The 20,882-nt window shown below is 52.9% G+C and overlaps 1 protein-coding gene and 1 long non-coding RNA gene across 3 annotated transcripts in view; one reads left to right on the top strand and one right to left on the bottom strand.

The window, feature by feature from the left end:
- Positions 1–9,895, bottom strand: part of LOC118731142 (complement C3-like) — a 29,729-nt gene extending 19,834 nt beyond the window's left edge. For both annotated transcript variants that reach the window (XM_036459395.2, XM_045589191.1), the window contains exons 1-18: positions 9,757–9,895; positions 9,429–9,636; positions 8,655–8,829; positions 8,411–8,481; positions 8,217–8,305; positions 8,036–8,118; positions 7,709–7,796; positions 6,793–6,895; positions 6,565–6,685; positions 6,177–6,292; positions 5,395–5,535; positions 5,105–5,314; positions 4,690–4,899; positions 3,944–4,105; positions 3,549–3,678; positions 2,365–2,442; positions 408–605; positions 149–260 (exon numbers count right to left, since the gene is read on the bottom strand). In XM_036459395.2, the coding sequence (XP_036315288.1) occupies positions 149–260; positions 408–605; positions 2,365–2,442; positions 3,549–3,678; positions 3,944–4,105; positions 4,690–4,899; positions 5,105–5,314; positions 5,395–5,535; positions 6,177–6,292; positions 6,565–6,685; positions 6,793–6,895; positions 7,709–7,796; positions 8,036–8,118; positions 8,217–8,305; positions 8,411–8,481; positions 8,655–8,829; positions 9,429–9,636; positions 9,757–9,827 (2,366 nt within the window). In that variant the 5' untranslated portion in view covers positions 9,828–9,895. The remainder of the gene's footprint in view (positions 1–148; positions 261–407; positions 606–2,364; positions 2,443–3,548; positions 3,679–3,943; positions 4,106–4,689; positions 4,900–5,104; positions 5,315–5,394; positions 5,536–6,176; positions 6,293–6,564; positions 6,686–6,792; positions 6,896–7,708; positions 7,797–8,035; positions 8,119–8,216; positions 8,306–8,410; positions 8,482–8,654; positions 8,830–9,428; positions 9,637–9,756) is intronic.
- On the top strand, positions 177–15,516 carry LOC123653319. Its single transcript, XR_006743050.1, has 3 exons — positions 177–311; positions 15,272–15,278; positions 15,506–15,516. It is a non-coding gene; the product is annotated as an uncharacterized LOC123653319 (long non-coding RNA).
- The last annotated feature ends 5,366 nt before the right edge of the window (positions 15,517–20,882 follow it).

The raw sequence follows: 20,882 nt of genomic DNA, 5'->3' as shown, positions 1-20,882 counted from the left end.
ATGGACTATGCTGAGAACTCAGTGGCACCACAGGGGGGGGGGCGGGCATTGGCCACGATGGACGTCCACTGGTTGGTGGACGGGCCGGGGACCGGATGCTGCCGGGGGTGAGGGGGCAGCGGGGGGGAGGAGGGGAGCGTGTTCCTACCGAGGTTCACTCTTTGGCAGAGTAAACGTCCTCCAGAGCCAGCTTTCAGGGAACAAAGTCCGGACCGGCTGGTCGTCCAGGAAGAAGTCTTCCAAGTCCTCGTCCTCATCCGCTGCGGGGAGCAGCCGTGGGCTGGCATCGCTGTTGGCGTCTCCCCCTGGGCGTCTCCCCCGTGGCCCCATCTCCCCGTTCACCCCATGGCCCTCCAGGCCCTTTGGTGCAGGCCCCCTCCCCCTGCCTCCCGCCCGGTCCCCCTCACTTGTGCCCAGAAGCAGCTCGTCCTCCAGGGCCTTCCGGGTCAGGTTGGCAGACAGATGGCAGCAGCTCAGGAAAGCGGCGACGCAGGCCGGCTCAGGGCGGACGTGCCGGGTCCTCTCCTCGCAGGACAGCCCCACGGGGTTCTCCCGGAGCCCGGCCTCGCAGCACTTCCGCTCCAGGTCGGTGTTGAACTTGTTCACTGCGGGCCGGGTTCAGAGGCACGGGGCGGGCTGAGCAGGGGCTGAGGAAGCTGGGTGCCCCCCCCTCAGTGCGTGCCTCCGGGGCCTTGGTTGGCCTTCACTCCCGCAGAGGCGGGTCCTGGCACTTTGCCTGTGTCTTCCTCCTAAAGGCTCTCATGGATCCCATAGGGGGAGTTCTGATCGGGAAGCTAAGTGACAGAGGGGTCCGACCCCTGGCCTAGGGCAGTGGTCGGCAAACTCATTCGTCAGCAGAGCCAAATATCAACAGGACAACGATTGAAAATTCTTTTGAGAGCCGAAAACAGACTTCTCACAGGCTACAAAGTTTCAATCGCACTTCCACACGTGGTATTTTGTGGAAGAGCCACACTCAAGGGGCCAAAGAGCCGCAGGTGGCTTGCGAGCTGCAGTTTGCCGCCCACTGTGGCCTAGGGTCACACACCTCACAGTGGCAGGGCTGGGACTAGACTCCAGGCTGCTGCTGCTTCCCCTGTCCTCTCCTCCCCTCCCTGCCTCCTCCTTGTCCTTCTCCATGAGGTGGGTAACGCCATGTTTACGTATAAAAGATGCCACTTCGGCTCCCAATTCTCATGATGTATTGGTAAACAACATAAACCTCGCCGTCAAGCAAACCTAAGGAATGCACTTAAAGATAAAACAATAGCCCTAACCGGTTTGGCTCAGTGGATAGAGCGTCGGCCTGTGGACTGAAAGGTCCTGGGTTCGATTCCAGTCAAGGGCATGCACCTTGGTTGTGGGCACATCCCCAGTGGGGGTTGTGAGGAGGCAGCTGATGGATGTTTCTCTCCCGTGGATGTTTCTAACACTCTACCTCTCTTCCTTTCTCTCTATAAAAAATCAATAAAATTTATTTAAAAAAAGATATAACAATAGCAATTTAAAAATCTTATTGTCCACCATGCAACACGGTTAGAAGATCCATAGTTAAATAATATGACGGGTCAGTGCCATCAAAAGTTCATACGATGCACTTTCTCCAGAAGGTTAGCATGATTTTTGGTATGGAATTACCAAATTCCATAGGGTTTTACCTTGGGTTAGGGTAAATTGGATTAGGGTTTTACCTTGATTTTTTATTAGAGTTTACTTATCATTATTATTATTATTATTATTATTTGTATTTAGTTCCACCAAGTCTTAGCATTGCTCAAAGAGACAGAAAAGTCCCATGCTCGTAGAATGCGTGCTTCTAACACCAGCCAGTGGTGCCTCCACGGTCCTTGAACTCCAGGTCCGGAGCTAAACGCTACCCATTGGCACTCAGCACCGATTTCTCCGTCTGTCTGCCTTCCCTCCTCTACCTGACACCTGGAAACCAGGCTTCCCAGACTCCCTTGCTGCTAGAGTTCTGGATGGAATTAGATTCCGCCCCCGAGATGCTCTTGCGAAAGAGAAGCAGAGAGCATTTGCCCTGCAGCGGTGGTAGCTGGTGAGCGGGCCCCAGGCTGAGTGGTGTTTTCGCGGGGACAATTCCATGTTCCACTGTCTCCCGAGAAATACTGCCAGACGTTTCCCGAGATTCCAGCACCGCAGTGGGGTGATCCTGAGCCCCAGTGAGCAGCCTTCCACTTCCCATTCCTATAGCCCGGTCAAGTACTTTTGAAAGCACCGAATTCCCAGGATGAAATCCCTCCCTCCCTGCTTGAAGTCCCTAGCACGGGTTCAGTTTTCTGTTTAAGCCCCGATGAATCCGGTAGGCCAGGGAGCCAAGAGGGGTCATCCAGCTGTCACTCTGACCTGCGTTCTTCTTGGTCTCCAGGCTCTTCAGCGAGCGGCGACGGCGGCTGGGAGGGCGGCTCTGGGGACAGAGCCAGTCTGGAGGCCAGAGGGAAGAATGAGGACAAGGGTCAAGATCATTCCCAACACCCTCGGTGAAGTTCATTGTATGCCCAGTGTGTTACGCCCGTCACTCATTTCATTCCCTGGGTACCTCATACTTAAGATTCACCACTGAAAAGCTATGCAGTCTTCAACAAGTCATAACTTCTCTTGTAGTTATTTAAAAAAAATTTTGATTTCAGAGAGGAAGAGAGAGGGAGAGAGAGATAGAAACCATCAATGATAAGAGAGAATAATCAATTGGCCTCTGCACTTCCCTTACAGGGGGCAGAGCCTGCAGTCTGGGCATGTGCCCTGACCAGGGATGCAACCGTGACTGTCTGGTTCTTAGGTCAACACTCAACCCCTGGGCAACACCGGCCGGGTGCTGGGGGTCACTTTCTCCAGCTATGCAAAGCGAGTACAATCAGTGGAAGCATAGAGTTCCACCAATGGAATCGTGCATATAGAGGTACCGAGTTTGCAGTAGATAGAAGCTCATGAGATAACTCTTTGTAGCTGAGAGAACACGCTCCTCGTTGTCCCCAGTACCCACAATCCTCCTCTCATCTGTAGCAACTAAACCTCCACCTTTACCCATTGCTCAGAATGAAGAGTACATTTCCCAGGACGCTCCCCTGGGCCTAGGTGGGGCCATGTGACTGAGCACTAGCCAAAGAATGTGAGAGCAGGGTCCTCTCATTCCCTCTTCCCTTCATCCTACCGCCTGGAGAGAGGTTCTGATGAGGTGCTATCTTGGAAAATGGCAGAACAACAAGCTAGAAGCAGCCTGAGTCCCAGAATGACCTCTGGAGGGTGACTGAGTGAGATATAAACTTATATCTTATTTGAATTACTATTATTTTATCTCTGATTCATATGGACAAATCTATACCTTAACTAACACAGAGCGAGTCACTCGTATTATTATGCCCATTTTATGGACAGAGAAGCTCAGACTCGAAATGTGACTGGCCCAAGGGAAGTGGCAAGATCCTGAATTTATCCCATCTGTTCGATGCCAAACCCCATGTTCTTAACCACTAGACAGCATTGCCCCCACCCCTGCCACCTTCCTGCCCACCTCCCACCCCTGCCTGTACCTGAGCTTGCCAAGGTGCCCATCCCTGTGCTCATCTTCAGGTCCAAGCCAGCATCCTTGAACACAGCAAGCCCGTCCTTCCCACTGCCTGCGGTGCAGCCAATGTCGTGTTCCTCCACCACATCCCAGACCTGGGGGGCCAGAGAGAGCCTGGACTTGGAGCCTGTATGACCCTCCAGGGGAGGAGCAATAATGCACCGTAATTGCTGGCTCAAGCAATAATGCTCACACTATCCGCCATTCATTGAGTCCTCCCCATCTGGCAGTCTCTATGCTGTGCACTAGCTACCTACATCCTTGCAACCGCTGATGTTGCATTTTGGAGTTGAAGAAGACTGAAGCTCCAGCTAGAATGTTCAGGCAACATTTTGACCCAAATGCGCATGACGTACTCACCTTCTTCTGTGTGAGCTTGTCTTTGCTGTTCAAGACGTACACAGCCTTGTCCACGGCCACAAGCCCCACTGTGGCCTCTGCATCACCTGTCACCTTTATTTTCACCTTGGTGTTGGGCTCCAAAGAACCGAAGGAATCTTCATTATTTAAGCCAACCTTCAGCTAAGCCAGGAAAAATAGGTATGTCATAAAAAAGGCTTATAGACTGCCAAGGGGCTTCCCCAACCCCACTTATTTTATTTTATTTTTAGTTTATTGATTTTCAAAGAGAAAGGGAGAAGGAGAGAGAGAATAATAGAGAGAGAGAAAAAGAGAAAAAGAGAGAGAGAGAGAGAGAGAGAGAGAGAGAGAGAGATTGATGTGAGAGTACAACATTAATTGGCTGCCTCCTGCATGCCCCCCTACTGGGAATTGAGCCTGTAATCTGGGCTTGTGCTTTTGACCAGGAATTGAACCAACAACCTCCTGGTGCATGGGACAATGCCCAACCAACTGAGCCACCCTGACCAGGAGCCCAAGTTCACTTTCAGGTTCAGATTCCTTACAACTCTGATGGAGCATTAGGGAACTGCACCAGACCAATTCCAGCTCCACACATTTCCTCACATCATCTCTAGGTTGAGCCTTTAAAGCCACATCTCTTCCTCTTACACTCACTTGCCTCTGGGCTGGGAGCCCTTGAACTTGGACAGACCCTCTCCCGAACTTTATGATGGTGATGTACAGCTTCAGGGAGTTTGGCTCACCGTCCCCATGCATCTGTCATTCACATCAATCCAGATGGAATCGGCTACCAGTTCAGGGTCCTTGCCTGCTCCTTTGGGCAGCAAATAAAAGGCCAGGATGCGGAAGGAGGGCAGCATCTCTGAAGTCACATCGATGATGGCTGACGTGTAGATACTCCCCTGACTTTTTACTTGATGTTTAGTAGACACAATCTGACCCTTACTCAGGACCTTAAAAACAGGGGAAGCCAAGGATGAGAAGGGTAGGACCAGCCCACAAGAGAGGTCCTCAGTCCCTTTGCTTCGTTCCTTGGCCTGAGCCTACCCCAAATGGGTCCCACCTTCACGCCATTGTTCATAGTTCCTCCAACTCAGCTACCCAAGACTGTTCCAGGGCAAGAATTCCTTGACTCCAGCCCTGGTCCTCGTCCCTCACCAGGATGGTGAAATGGGTGATCTGGTTCTTGGCTGGATGGTTCAAATGCCTTGTGTTGAGGCTCAGCTGGAGGTTGTTGCCAACTTCTGTGCCAAACGTCTTCACCTCTATGTGCAGGAAGTTCCCTGACCCATCCTGAGTTGAGTAAGGCCACACTGTCATCCTGGCCGATGCTTGGTCCTCCGGCCGAAGATCTTCTTTCGTTTCCACCTGGGGAGATGGATGGGCAACTAACGCTCCATCCTTTCTCTGACACAACCCCACTGCTTCTGCCCCGTGGGGATTGGTACCAGGATAGGGAGCTGCTTCATCTTCGCGTCTGTGTTGATGGTCAGAGTGGCCACCCCACTGTCTGAGGTGTACACTTTGTGGTCTTGGCAGCTAACGAGAACGCGGGAGGCTGGGGACCCGTCAGGATTTGAGACGAAGACCTGAGGAGGAACGTGGGGTGAGATAAAGGACAGGCCTGCTGGGAGAGGTGGGAGCTGTGAGTACCACCCAGATGGGACTGCCTGAGACAGCTGTGCCAGTTGTGCACTGAGCAACACCAGGGATACCGTTCTCACGTGAGTCTTTATGAACACGGCACCCCTAGAGCGTTGCCACGCACATCCATATGTGGTGGCCCTGGGTATCAGGTGGGATTAGGAGTGGAGAAGGTAGGAGGAGGCATAGAGGGCTTGGGAGGGAGGGGGGAGAAACAGAGCAGGACTAGGACTGAAATAATGCCCACCAGACATCCCAAGGCCACCCCAAATGAATGTATGAGAAAACAGCATGAAATGTAGCCCCAAGATAAATCTGTAAGCACCATGTTCCAGCCTGATTGTGGCTCCTAAGTTCCCATAGAGACATTCTGGAGCCCTCACTGTGCTTCGGGAAGACATGGCTTAAGATTTGAGGAGACCTTGGGATTAATCTGGGGGCATGATGGACTCAACTCTAAGAAAGACTGAGGGCAGGTGAATCCAATGTGGGTTTTTATTTCTGGGGTGTGGCTGTTTGAGGGTGGGTGTGGCTGTTTGAGGGTGGGGCCCCTGAGTCCTTGGGCAGAGTGAACCCAGACCCTGACCCTGAAAAGGAAGGGCATTCCCGGCTTGAAATACTGGGGTGTCCTGATGAACTTGATGTTGTATGGGTTCTGGGCGATCTTCACCCCTGAGGTCTCAGCCTGGACCATCTCACCCCCTGTGGAGAGAGGGGGACCATGAAGTCCGTGGAGCAAATTTAATTTCTTGGGGGAGTGGCAGGGCTGCAGGGACCGGAGGCCCATCTTGGTGACGATGACAGGGGAAGACAGTAACACAGTTTCCACTCCTGCCAGCCCTTCCAGCATGTCCCTGTTTCTCTGATGAGGAAACACAGGCAGGAGGTCACTGGAGGTCACATGGGCAGGATGTCGGGGCCGGGAAGGGACACAGTGTCCTGAACTCAGCCATGGGCCTGGGTGAGGGCAGCACCTGAGGAGAACACGGTGACGTTGACATAGATGGAGGCCCCTATGAAGTCCTCTTCTGGGCCTTGGAATGCAGCCATCAGCGTGTCCTTCTGGAGGGAGACCTGGCCTTGGCCATTAGAGATCTGCTCTCAGGGCAGGAGAGAGGAGAGGAGATGGTTTCTTGGGGAAGTGAAGGAGAGCTGGGGGGGAGGGGGAGGAGGGAGGCTGGGGAGGGGTCTGAGTCGGTTACCTCCACCCTCTGTAGAGAACTTTGAATGGTGATCCGGCGGGAATCCAGCTTCAGCCCGAAGATGGCCAGGGCATGTCCGTCCACGGGCTTGTTGAATATATACCTGGGGGATAAAGAGACGCTCCGCTGGCTCTGAAGCACCGCACAACCTCCGGTGGCTGCAGAGATGGCCTGTGTGATCTCACGGGGCTGCAACGATGGCTGTGAAATGGGGGGAGGGGCAGAGGTGGCCCCTGGAAACTCAGGTTTCATTGGCTGACCCACAGAATCCTGGGAGGTGACAAAGAAGTCCCATAACACCTTGTTGGGCTGTAAATGTGACTTGAGAGACCTCATGAGATGGCAGAGGTATCTTGTACAACCATTTGGAGCCACGTGGGAGTCTGGACAACCCGTGGGATGGCAGAGGTGGCCTGTGCAGCCTGATAAAGCTTCAGGAATGGTCTGTATAATGTTAAGAAGTGGCAGGCATGGCCCTTACAAGCTTGGGTGGACAACGTGGCCGATACAAGCTCCTGGAGCTGTGGAGATGGTCAGTGAACCCCACCAGGCAGCAGATACGGCATTTGTAATTTCACAGTTCTGCAGAGGTGATCTGGATAACCTCACGAGATGTGCCTGTACAACCTCGCGGACCTTCAGAGGTGGTCCACACCACGAGGCGCGGTGCGCCCGGTTAGGTAGACAAGGTGGCCTGTACAACCCCACAAGCCTGAAGGGACGATCTGTCCAACCTCACAGGTGGCAGACATGGTCTGTACAACCTCGTGGGGCAATGTGGGTGACCGGGAATATCTGATGGGTGTCAGAAAGCGCCTTTCTTAAGCCCCAGGTGCTATAGGGCTGACCCACTTTCTGCCCTTCAGTTTTGTGGTGTCCGTGGTCCCTGGGCCGGGCTAAGAGTAAGGAGACTCACCAGGCCTTGATTTCCACACACAGGGACTCATCACTGAGGTAGAAGAAGCTCTTCTTTGGGGTCAGCTGGACCTCAAAAGAGGGGAGCACTGGGTGGAGGTAAGGCAGTGGACACCCTCAGCAATTCACCGTCCTCCCCTCATCCCCTCCCTGTCCTGCTCCTTCCCTGGTGACTCTGGCCACCCCCTAGGACTGGAACAGGCATCCCTGTTCACCGGCACCCTGTTCAGGCCCTGGCACCCAGTAGGTGTGCCACAAGGCCTCCTCTGCGTCTCCAGCCCTGCTTCCGGCTTGTCCCACCGCGCCCTCCCCGTCCCACGCTGCTCACCGTACTCCTTCACGTCAAAGGCTGCTTTGAACTTCAGCTTGGCTGCACTTTGGTAACTTGCTTCGATGATCCAGGTCCCAAAACTGAGGCACAGAAAGTTAGGAGAGATGGAGACTGAGGGGTCCCCTTCTTCTCCCCCACCCACCGCTGCCCTCTGTCCCTAGGGCTCCCAGTCGGGCACCTGATGAGCTCTGGGAGGTGGAAGGAGCTCGAGAACATTCCTCTGCTGGCCAGCAGATCCTGGCTGATCACAGTGACCCCTTCCGGGTTCTGTGGGGACAGCGGGTGGGGAGGGGGGTGGTGATTCATGCCCCCAGGCCCTCGGCACACGCCATAACCCCAGTGCCCAGGACCTGCCCTGCCAACAGGGGCCACCTTGATGTCCAGAGTGAATGTCCTGGTCACAGGATCCATCTTGTGGTCCACAGTGAGCACCCGGTATTGAACTGGAGGAGGAGGGGGGAGGACTCTGAGTGTTGGGTAGCGTTTGGAGAGGGGCTGTAGTCACCACAATCTTGGGCAGTGGGAGGACCTAGGCAGGTGGGATAGGCTGGGCCTTTGGGGGAGGCCGGGGGTGAGAGGCAACGTCTGCTCCAGGCCAAGCGCCCAGAGGCGGTACCTGTGTGCTCAGGGGTGTAGATGGTCTTGTCCGTCTGGATGAAGATGTAGCCAGCGTGGGGAGCCACCAGCACAACCTTCTCCATGAATGAGGAGGTAGAGGTGGGTACCCAGGATGCCCGGATGATGACATGCTGCTGCCCCGGTTGTGGGGGGTATATCAGGCTCTCGGGAATCTGGGGAGAGACGCCCACACTCCTCAGGCCCTGCTGGGGTCTCCGTGCCTGGGAGCAGAGCCCTGGGCCAGATCTTAGGAGAGCCGGTTGGATGGGGGCCCTCCAGCTCTGCCTTTGGGAGCACGGTCCCCTCCCCTCGTGTGGCTGTGCAGTGTGCTCCTGCCCGAGGACAGTTCCTCCAAGTGGAGATATAATCCAGGCCATGGTCAGTTTTCCAAGTCACCAGCAGAGGGCGCCTCGATTAATTAGCACAGAGGCATCATCTATTATAGGCCAGTGGTGGGCAAACTCATTAGTCCACAGAGCCACATATCAACCGTACAACAATTGTAATTTCTTTTGAGAGCCACATTTTTTTAAACTTAAACTTTTTCCAACACCACTTCTTCAAAATACACTCGCCCAGGCCGTGGTGGTGATATTTTGTGGAAGAGCCACACTCAAGGGGCCAAAGAGCCGCATGTGGCTTGCCAGCCGCCGTTTGCCGACCACAGCCCTAGCGTCTCTAGTGGAAACCCCCCCTGGAGTCTGCCAGCCTCCACCCTTGCTGCTGGCCTCGAGCCTCCCTTGGCGGCCCCCCGCGCTGGCCCGTCCCGTACCGTCACGGAGGCCTGGCTCATGAAGTTGTTCTCCGGGGAGAGGGTGAGCTGGCTCCTGGCCACCTCCTTCTTCTTCGTGGGGAAGTCCCACACAGTGAGGTTCACCTCAAGGGCCCGGGTGAGGGGCTGCTGGGAGTCCGAGTGAGCCTGCACGAGGACGTTCTCGGGGCTGCCCACCCGCAGGACTCGCGGGGCCACCAGGATGTACCTGCCGGGAGACAGACACGGGGGCCCCGGGGCTCCAGTCGGGGAAGCAACAGCAGAGACAGATGGGGTCCCCGCAGATGTGTAGGCAGCGGGCAGGTTGCCCTCAGTTTCCCAGACTCACAGTGGCTCAGCGTGGGTGAGGGGGATCCCCAAGAGGAGCAGAACCAGCCTCAGGGAGCAGGGCACGTCCATGGCAGTGGGGCGGTGATGTGGGGCCCCGGCCACAGATGCCTGTCCTCCTGTCCGCCCCAGCTCCGGCCTGTTTGTCTTGGCCTGTCCTGGCTGAGTTAATATCTAAACGGACATGAGAGGGAACCTCCAGAGACCCAATGGGAGCAGAGAGGGCTGCTCCTCCCTTCTCAGCCTAGCCTCCATTGGGGGGTGGGGACAGTGATGTGTTCATTTCCCTCTCACAGACTGGAGCAGCCATAAGGCATTTAGGCCTCTGGCCCCAGGATCCACCATGATAGAACCTTCTGAGAAATGCCCAGATCAGACTCTTTCACTCTTTAAAAAAAAAAAAAAATTAAAACATGTATTTTTTTAGTGATTTCAGAGAGGAAGGGAGAAGGAGAGAGATAGAAACATCAATGATGACAAAGAATCATTGATTGGCTGCCTCTTGCACACCCTCTAGTGGGGATCAAGCCCACAACCCAGGCATGTGCCCTTGGCCAGAATGGAACCTGGGACCCTTCAGTCTGCAGGCTGACGCTCTATCCATTGAGCCAAGCTGGTGAGGGCTATATATATCCTGTATAATAAAAGTCCAGTGACCGAACGGCAGAATGACCAGAATGACCTGTGGACCAGTTGCTAAGACGCACACTGACCAACAGTGGGCAGACGGTCAACACAGGAGCTGCCCCCTGGTGGTCAGTGCACTCCCACAGTGAGGGCGCCTCACAGCTGGCCAGGATGAGCAGCTAGCTGCCCCTGGGAGCAGTTGCTCAGAGGGCAGGTTCACAGCTGCTCGGCTGACCTGGAAGAGTGTCTGTTCCCACAGCAGGCCAATCCCTGAAGGCCACCCCTCTCCCCACCAGTGCACAGATCCTGTGCACCGGGCCTCTGGGATATATATATATATATATATATATATATATATATATATATATATCTATCTATCTATCTATCTATCTCCCATGGAGTGAGGGTATATTTATGTATTTCAGAGAGGAAGGGAGAGGGAGACAGAAACATCAATGATGAGAGACAGAATCATTGACTGGCCACCAGCCTGCAACCTGGGCATGTATCCTTTATTGGAATTGAACCCAGAACCTTTCAGTTCACAGACTGATGCTCTATCCACTGAGCCAAACCAGCTAGGGCTAAATCTATGTTTTTATTGATTTCAGAGAGGAAGGGAGAGGGAGAGAGGGATAGAAACATCAATGATGAGAGAATCATTGATGGGCTGTCTCGTGTATGCCCCCCATTGGGGATCGAGCCTGAAACCTGGGCATGTGCCCTGACTGGGAATCCAACCCTGACCTCCTGGTTCATAGATTGACACTTAACCACTGAGCCACCATGACTGGGCTAAACTAAAAAAATTTTTTTTAAAAAAAAATTGACTTCAGAGAGAGAGGAAGGGAGGGAGGGAGAGAGAGGGAGAGAGGGAAAGAGAGAGAGGAAGAGAGGGAGGGAGAGAGAGAAAGAAATCTCCATGAGAGAAACCATCCATCTGCTGCCTCCTGCGTGCCCTGCGGGAATTGAATCAGTGACCTCACGGAGCATTGGCCACCCTCACTCCTCGGAGCCACGCCTTTTTTCTTGATCTTTCTGCACCGGCATCTTTCTCCTTCTTTGCAGCAGGCCAGTTATGCGTGGTAAACTTGACCGTTGTTGTCCTTTGTCCCTAAATCATGCCAAGCTCTTCTGGGCTCCTTTTCCAACGGCCAATTACACATATTAAACCGGGGACAAAAACACATCAGGCTTGAAGCATTTCTGGAAGGAAGCTTTCTCTGTTCGGGAATAATTCTCCCTGGCTGTTTAAAGAGCCCTTTAGAGACGAAGAGCCCGCTTTGCGGTGTCTGCCTCTCAGAAGCAGGCGGGCTTGCAGGCAAGGTTGTCTGGTTTTTCCTTCTTCGGGGAACACAATGCCGCCAGCTTGGAGAGTTGCGGGCCATCCTGGCAGGTGAACCGGGCTGAGGTAGGGAGGTGGGAATTGAGGAAAGAAAGAGAGACAGAAGAGCGGGGTGGGGAGGACTACAGGTCATCCAGGAACTGTAGCAAGTTCATTAACTATGGAACGTCTTTTATACACAGAACACTGAATAGGAGGTCTGTTCAGAGGTACGTGCCCTTTGTTCCTCTTACTCTCCAAAGGAGAGATAGAGCCGAAGGACAACTTTGTAGTACAGTAAATCTCGGTAGATAATTACAGACTTCTTGGCAAGCCATGAAAGGTTGCTCTCATTCTACTGATGATCGCCATCCAAACAGGTCAGGAAAACCGTTTGGGTAGGGCACCAGCCTTGCTGCCCCCTCGAATGCAAGGACCTTGTCAGCTTACATCCTGTCACCAACAGGGAGTCTTGCCTCTTGGAGGGCCCCCGATCTCCCCAACCAATGATAATATACATTAATCCAACAAGGATTTATTAAGTATCTACCAGGAGCACAGCCCTACTTAGCATGCTGGGGACACAGCAGTGCCCACAACAGACAAAATCTCTACTGGGCCTCAGGGTGCCTTCTTCTTAAACCTCCTCGCCTTCTGTGCGTCAGCGTCAATGCGTGCTGGCTTCCCGGACGGCCTTTGCAGAGCGCCGGCAACCCAAGTGTGTCAGAAGCAAGGGGGGCAGGTAGCATCCAGCTACTTATTCCTCAGGCATTTATTGAGCACTTACTATGTGCCAGACGCTGTTTTACGTGCTCTGTGTTCATCACATAAGCCTCACAGCTGCGCGGACGTAAGAATGAGCTCCCGTGGTAAAGATGAGGAAACGGAGGCCCCAGGAGGGTGAGCCACTTGCCCTGTGGCATGCAGATGAGCTAAGGGAATGGGCAAGGCCCTTTCGCTCTTTAAAAAAATAATAACAATAAAAAAATATTTATTTTTTTAAACTTAAAAAAAATATATATAATTTCTTTATTGATTTCAGAGAGGAAGGGAGAAGGAGAGAGAGATAGAAACATCAATGATGAGAGAGAATCAGGCTGCCTCCTGCACATCCCCTACTGGAACCAAGCGGGAAACCCAGGCATGTGCCCTTGGCCAGAATCGAACCTGGGACCCTTCAGTCCTCAGGCTGACGCTCTATCCACTGAGCCAAGCCGGCGAGGGTAAATCTATGGTAAACAATGTCTTTGGAAGCAAAGAATCAACAGAAGCAAATTAAGGCCTGGACTGGTGAAGCAGGCGACCCCTGGCTTAGGAGGTTCTAGAACTTCGGTTTCATCTGGGCAGCATGTTCCACGGCTGTCGCAGGCTCTCCGAGAGCCTTCACCGGTCCTGTCCAGCTCTCCCCGGGCTGGGATGAGCCCTCTCCTTCCCGTCTCTGTCCCCCACCAGGTGTCCGTGTGCCCCCTCCTCCGTCCCGGGGCCTCCCAGGTCCAGGACAGGGCATTGTCCAAAGGCAAGCAGCACAGAGAGAGCCTCAGTCCCTTCCACGTCCTCTCCCGGCCGAGCTCCCTCGGGCAGTGGCTCTGCCTTCCAAGACGGATCCTTGCTGGTGGGCACCTCCCAGCCTGTTTGGAAGCATGCTCAGGCCTGTGGCTCCGTGAGCTTCTGTTTGACTTGGGGGTGGTCCCAGGAAGGAAAAAGCTGCCCTTGGGTGCTGATGGACAACAGGAAACACTGAAAGCAAACAGGGTGTGTGTGTGGGGGGTGCCTGTTGGGATAGGACCAATGAACAATGGATGGAGACAAAAGCAGGGGTGGGGTGAGTGAGCGGTTGCACTCACATCTCATGCAACTGTTCCCACTTACCCCACCCCACCCCAGATCCCCCCAAAGAAGAATGATAAGTGTTTGCTCAATTGCTGTGTATGAGGCACCTACTGTGTACCTGGCCTTGTAGGTGTTGGGGACATAGCAGTGAATATGACAAAAGCTTCTCCTTTTGGAGTGGATAGTTACTGTAGACACATTCCATGTCCCCGGGACTGGCTCTCTCCTTAAACACACACACACACACACACACACACACACACACACACACACACACACCCCGTATTTCCGGCGTATAAGACGACCCCCTAATTTTACAGTTAAAACATAGGTTTAGGCCTATATTCGCTGTATAAGACTACCCTCCCACTTCAAAGAAAAGACTTACTTTGCCGTCAAGATCTGCAGGTAGCCGAAACCGGTTTGGCTCAGTGGTAGAGCGTTGGCCTGCGGACAGAAAGGTCCCAGGTTGGATTCTGGTCAAGGGCATGTACATTGGTTGCGGCCACATCCCCAGTAGGGGGTGTGTAAGAAGCAGCTGGTCGATGTTTCTCTCTCATTGACATTTCTACCTCTCTATCTCTCTCCCTTCCTCCTCTCTGTAAAATATCAATAAAATATATTTAAAAAAAAAAAAAGATCTGCAGGTAATTTTTGTGCAATTTTGGTCTTTTGCCCCCGATTTTCGGTTGACTTTTTTTCTTTCAAAAGTCGTCTTATACGCTGGAAAATACGGTGTGTGTGTGTGTATATATATATATATATATATACACATATACATATATATATATATATATATATATATATATATATATATATATATATATATATATATTTGTTGATTTCAGAGAGGAAAGGAGAAAAAGCTAGTGAGATAGAAGCATCAACGATGAGAGAACCACTGATCAGAGACAGAAACAGGGGCATGTGCCCAGACCAGGAATGGAACCTTGATCTCCTGGGTCCTAGGCCAAAGCTCAACCACTGACTAAGCCAGTGGGCCCGATCAGGACGGTCTCTCTCTCTCTCTTATATATATATATATATATAAAATTTAATTAATTAATTTATTTTTTTTACAGAGAGGATGGAACAGGGATAGAGAGCTAGAAACATTGATGAGCGAGAAACATCGGCCAGCTGCCTCCTGTGCATCCCCCTCTCCCCCCCGGGGATGTGCCCGAAACCAAGATACATGCCCTTGACCGGAATCGAACCTGGAACCCTTCAGTCCCCAGGCCGACGCTCTACCCACCGAGCCAAACCAGTTAGGGCAGGACTGTCTCTTTTAATCCTCTCAGCAATTTAACCCAAGGCCCCATTTTCCTGATGAAAAAACGCAGGCACGGGAAGGTGGAGCGCCCTGCCCCAAATATTGCAGCCAGGACACTGAGGCACCGCGAGGCTGAGGGACCTTCCCAGGGTTGCACAGCAGAGCTCCTGAACCTGGGCTCAGGAGGGAGCAGGAGGAGGGCAGGAGGTGGGAGAGTAGCTCTGGGCTCCACCCTGCCCCCTCCTGCCGGTGATGGTCAAGTTCAGTCTCCCGCTTGGCCACGAGAGGGCGCCAGCTAGCCTCCGCTCAGATGCCGAGTAGGTAGCGGCCCCCTCCCGCAGGAATGCGGGCGCTGGCGGGCGGGGAAGTTGGCCGCCCGCCCGGAGCAGCGGCCGCTCGGATTCCGCCGGCCTGGCCTTCCTCCCCCTGGAAGCCCGGGTTTGCAGCGAAGAGGCGGGGGAGCGGCCCTGTAGGGATGTGTGGTCCCTGTTTTCGCCTCCCCCCACAAGGGCTTCCAGCCGAGGCTTCCAGGGAAAGGCCGGGCTGGACCCAGGAGGCAGGGACTCACACGCATATGAACATCACCGCGAAGGGCTGTCATTCCTGAAACAGCAACTAACTCCTGGCACTCAGTAGGGCCTTTCTCTCCAGCCGCGCCCCTGCTTCGCAGAAGAGGAGAGTGCTTTGCTGGCTCAGGCAGCTCTTAGCCTGGACCCTGCGGCCAGGGGGTGCCAGCCCAGTCACTTCCAGTCCCATCAGGCTCCTCTGTCATTTCTTGGTTCTGACCACTCCATGCCCCCCTCCCTCCCCCCACCTTCCCGGCTTCAGCAGCTGGCCTGCCTCCCCCCCTGGGTCCAGGGAGGTCTTGACTGGCAGTGAGAATTTTCAGAAGAAGCTTGTTGCTACGCTGGGAGTGGGTGGGGTGAGGATGAGGGGATAAGTCAGTGTCACCTTCAGGGTTGATGACTGTGTCCGAAAAAGGTCCGAGAAATGAACGATATCTGCCCCCACAGAGCTCACAGACCCATCAAGGAGGACGACCCCTAACTAAGCAGCCAAGAGGGCCAGAGGTTCCTCCTACCCAACCAGCCTGGGAGTCCAGGAAGGCTCCCCGGAGGAGGCGGTCTTCAGGCTGAGACCTGGATCCTTAGTGGAAGAGTCAGCAGGTCACTAAGCAGGTGAAGGGTTAGGGTGGGAAGGAAGGCAGCTTTGTTTAAGGGGAGGGAACAGCCTGTGCAAAGACCTGGAAGGGAGACGGAGCTGGTGGTTTGGGGAGCAGAGAAAATCTTTAAACCCTTCTTATTAGGCCAAGGAGATCCGCTCTCTCCTCCTCTCTCTCCCCCTCTGTTAATCCTCACCTGATATATATTTTCCCATTGATTTCTAAAAATATATTTTTATTGATTTCAGAGAGAGAGAGAGAGAAACATCGATGATGAGAGAGAGAGTCATTAATTGGCTGTCTCCTGCATGCTGGGGTTTGAACCTGCAACCCCGGCATGCGCCCTGGACCTGGGACCCCTCAGTCTGCAGGCCAATGCTCTGTCCACTGAGCCGAACTGATAGGGCTCCACTGATTTTTAGAGAGAGTGGAAGGGAGGGATGGAAGAAGGGAGGGAGGGAGAGAGAGGGAGAGAGAGGGAGAGAGAGGGAGAGAGGGAAAGAGGGAAAGAGAGGGAGAGAGAAACATAAATGTGAGGAAGACACATTGATTTGTTCCCTCCTGCATGCATGCCTTGACCAGGGCTGGGGACTGAACCTGAAACCCAGGCACTGCTCTTGACCAGGAATCAAACCTGAGACCCTTCATTGCTTGGGGCAAGGTGCTAACCACTGAGCAACAATGGCCAGGGCTAGGGGAGTCTCATTTTAATGTGTTAACTTACCCGCCCATTCGTTCATTTATCAGATCCTTGGGTACCTGTCATGTAGTGGGTCCTGGGGATGGGGCTGAGCAAACACAACAATCTCCTCTCTATGAAGCTGACATTCCGGTGGGTAGAGATGGGCAAGAACCAAATTGTGACCACAGTTGCAGCATATATGTCCTTGGTGAGAAATAAAGTGGCTTACGGGGATGGACCTCTCTGAGTTGGCGACGTAAGGAGGTGATGGGGGAAACCATGTGGCCATCTGAGGAGAGCGCTCTAGGCAGAAGGAACAGCAGTGCAAAGGCCCTGAGGTGGGCGTGTGCATGACAAGTTTATGGAACAGCAGAGAGGTCGGCGTTCCTGGAATGAAGGGGCTGCAGGGGAGAGAGCAGCAGATGATTTGAGACAGGTATGCAGGGGTGAGATCACGTAGGAGACCTGACAGTTGGTGATTTGAATCTAAGAGGGGAAAACTGTCGAAGAGTGTTGAACAGAGGGGTGACATTATTTTTCTGTTTTAATAAAATCATTTTGGGTATGTCCTTTGTTACTATGATTTGAAATTCAAAATTTATCAGTACAGGATTGATTGCATAAATTATTGTTCATGGATATACATATACATTCATATATATATATATAATTTATTGGTTTTAGAGAGGAAGGGAGAGAGAGAGAGAAAGAGAGATAGAAACATCAGTGATGAGAAAGAATCACTGATGGGCTGCCTCCTATACGCCCCCTACTGGGGATCAAATCCAAAACCCAGGCATGTGCCCTGACTGAGAATTGAGCCATGACCTCCTGGCTCCTGGTTTATAGGTCAATGCTCAACCAGTGAGCCACACCAGGAGAGCCATGGATATATTTTCCATTGATTTTTAAAGAGAGTGGAAGGGAGGGAAGGGAAGAGAGAAGAGAGAGAGAGAGAGAGAAACATCAATTGGTTGTGGATCCTTTGTTGCTCAGGCCAACGCTCTAACCTCTGAGAAACACAGGCCAGGGCAGAATTGTTTTAAAAAAATCTTTTAATTATGAAAAAAAACCCAAAACAAAACACACACCCCCCAAACCAACCCCACCATTGTGAACATTTTACTTATTCAAAAGATCTTTTTAAGGCTCCCCTGGGCTGCTCTGTGGAGAATAGATTGCAGGGGGCTAATGCAGAAGGCGGGAGGGAAGGGGGCTGGTGCAGTACTCCAAGGAGAAATGATGGTGGCTGGACTAGTGTGGAGGCCAAGAAGGTGTGTGAAGGGGTTGGTTCTGGATGTATTTTGCGGGTCACGTGAACAAGACCTCCTGATGTACTGGCTGCGAGGTGAGACAGAGAGGAGCTAGAGGTGGCTCCAGGAGTTTTGGCCAGAGCCACTGGAGGAACGAACCTGTCTTTGTTCCGGTGGGGAAGACAGGGGATCAGGTCTGAGTGTTGAAATAAAGAGGCAAAGCTTGGCATGCCTTTTTAAAAAAATATATATTTTATTGATTTTTTTATAGAGAGGAAGGGAGAGGGATAGAGAGCTAGAAACATGGGTGAGAGAGAAACATCGGCCAGCTGCCTCCTGTACACCCCTTACCGGGGATGTGCCCGCAAGGTACATGCCCTTGACCGGAATCGAACCTGGAACCTTTCAGTCCACAGACCGACGCTCTATCCACTGAGCCAAACCGGCTTTGGCAGCTTGGCGTGTCTTGAACAGTCTTTGAACTGCCAGTCTTCGTGGACTCGGTGGTAAACAATAAAACAGAACTGGCATCCACTAGAGTTCATAGCAGTTGTCTCCCCCCCTCCCCCCTGACACACACACATACATACACTTATTTTTACAGTTGCCATCTGGATTGGTGATGTATCCTCCTTAAATTCATCTGAAACTGACTCAGGGTGATTTAAGCTGCAAAGGAATGTATTGGCTGGGTACCGGGGGCTCGCGCAATCGCCAGCCTCGGGAGATAAGAAGGAGCAAAGTGACCCTGCCAGGAAGCTCCGTTGGTCGGAGCGTCATCCCGGACACCAACCAAAATTCCCGGGCAGAGCACATACCGAGGTGCTGGGTTTGATCCACGGCATGTATGGGAGGCCACGGATGGATGTTTCTGTCTCACATTGATGTTTCTCTCTCTCTCTCTCTCTCTCCCTTCCTCTCTCTCTAAAACGAATTAGAAAACATAGCATTGGGTAAGGATAGAAAAAAGAGAAAAGGAACAAAATAGGGGTGCAGAGCAGCAGCCAAGGCCACGGCTTAAGCCATCGCCCCTGGAACCAGCCGGCGGCTCTAGGTTTTGCTGTCAAGCCTGGCAGCACAGGGCTCCTGCCTCCTCTGCCACGGGTCCTTCTCCGGCTGCCGCCTCTCCGTTCTAAACCATACGCATCTGCCGAGCGGAATGGGGCTCGCACGCTCACCATCTAGCTGCAAGGGAAGCTGGGAGAGAAGCTGGTGTGTTTTCTGCACAGCAAGTCTATGAGTAGGGGTGGGGGGTGGGTTCCTGTGTGCCCCACCCGCAAGTGAATATCCAGCCCGGCTTCTCTTATGGTGACTCTGATGGCGTTTCCTTCTTGACAAGGAGAGCAATTTGTCTTTTAAGCTAATGCAGTTAAAGGAGGTTTTAGGAAGCAAGGAAATGTTGGACCTGAAAACCAGGGCAGCTGGAGACCTGTGGGGGAAGGCGGGCAGCGAATGCCAGCATGTTCTCTTGGGGGTCTAGGGAGGGTGCCTCTTTGCCCCTCTGCTGTCTAACGCACACGTGTGCCGTCCTCCGGGATCCTGGATGGGGGAGACAGCACACTCAGGCGGGTGCACGGGGCAGTTGTGAAGGAAAGGGCAGGGGCAGGGAGACCTGTGGCGGCTGGCGCAGCGCCCTCTGCTGGCAGCTGTGGGTCCCCTCATCATCTTTAGCTGGAAGGGGCAAAGGGAGGGCTTGGTTCTGGGAAGCTGGAGCTGAGCCTTAGCTGGAGAGATTCTGCGGCTCCACAGAGACCCAGATGGAGGCCGGGTCTTTCCCCTCCCACCTCTGGTCTCCTACCCGCGCCTCCCAATGCAGAACCCAACAGCACCGGGAGCCAAAGGCGGAGGAGGGTGGTCGACGTACTCTTGGGGTGAGCCTCCTGCATCTGTGCGCTTTCCATATCCTTTTAAAAATTAATTTCTAAATTGAGGTGTAATTCACATACCATAAAGTTTGCCATTTTAAAGTGCAGTCAGTGGATTTTGGTATATCCACAAGTTTGTGCAAACATCCCCACTGTCTAATCTCATATATTCTTTGAAAGGTATTGCAACATCGTCCTAAAAATCCAATAAGGAAGAGGAGAGAGAATTTAATTTGATAAAACATACAAAGCACCCCCTGTCTCTCAGACATCTCTTCCCAGGGCCCCAGGCTCAGTTTCCCTTTGTCCAGGTCACTAGAGACCCCTGAAGACCAGCAGAAACGGAGCTGGGAGGCCCTACACCTGACTCCTGTCCCTCTCCTCTGTCCCTGACAACCTCCGAAACTTCATTCACGAGCTGGGAGGTTCTGAGTGTCTCCATCTGAGGCGGCCGCAGAGCGAACATGAATGAGAAAACGTTGCCTGGAGAAAGGCATTCCACCGTGGCCACTGACCCTGAGCCACAGCAAGACTCCAAGTGAAGGGGAACGGAGCAGGGGCCTGTCCCGTCGGCTCAGCCTCATCGCTGCGAACCCTGCTTCATGGAGGATGAGGCCAGGGAGCCAAGAACCGTGTGGCTCAGTGGATAGAGCGTCGGCCTGCGGACTGAAAGGTCCCAGGTTCGATTCCAGTCAAGGGCATGTACCTTGGTTGCGGGCACATCCCCACTAGGGGGTGTGCAAGAGGCAGCTGATCGGTGACTCTCTCTTATCAATGTTTCTAACTCTCTATCCCTCTCTCTTCCTCTCTGTAAAAAATCAATAAAACATATTTTTTTTTAAAAAGAAAGAAGATGAAACCAGGGAGTCAGCAGCCCAGAACCACCCTGCGGAAAAGAGCCAGCATGCACACCAGAGTCCGTTTGCTCCCAGATTCTCCAGAGGAGGGCCGAGAAACTTGGGGTCATTCGTCGGGGACTCAGGTGGGACCCCTATCACGTGTAAAATAATGTTAACTGTGGTAAAAAGATACTTAACACAACATTTACCATCATAGCATGTTTGTTTTGTTTTGTTAGTTATGGCCTGAGGATATTTTTCTCATTGCTCTT

The sequence above is a fragment of the Pipistrellus kuhlii genome, unplaced genomic scaffold (assembly GCF_014108245.1).
Source record: "Pipistrellus kuhlii isolate mPipKuh1 unplaced genomic scaffold, mPipKuh1.p scaffold_m20_p_30, whole genome shotgun sequence".
Taxonomy (NCBI): domain Eukaryota; kingdom Metazoa; phylum Chordata; class Mammalia; order Chiroptera; family Vespertilionidae; genus Pipistrellus; species Pipistrellus kuhlii.
The sequence above is the reverse complement of the archived record's forward strand: the minus strand, read 5'-3'. Positions and strand labels throughout refer to the sequence as shown.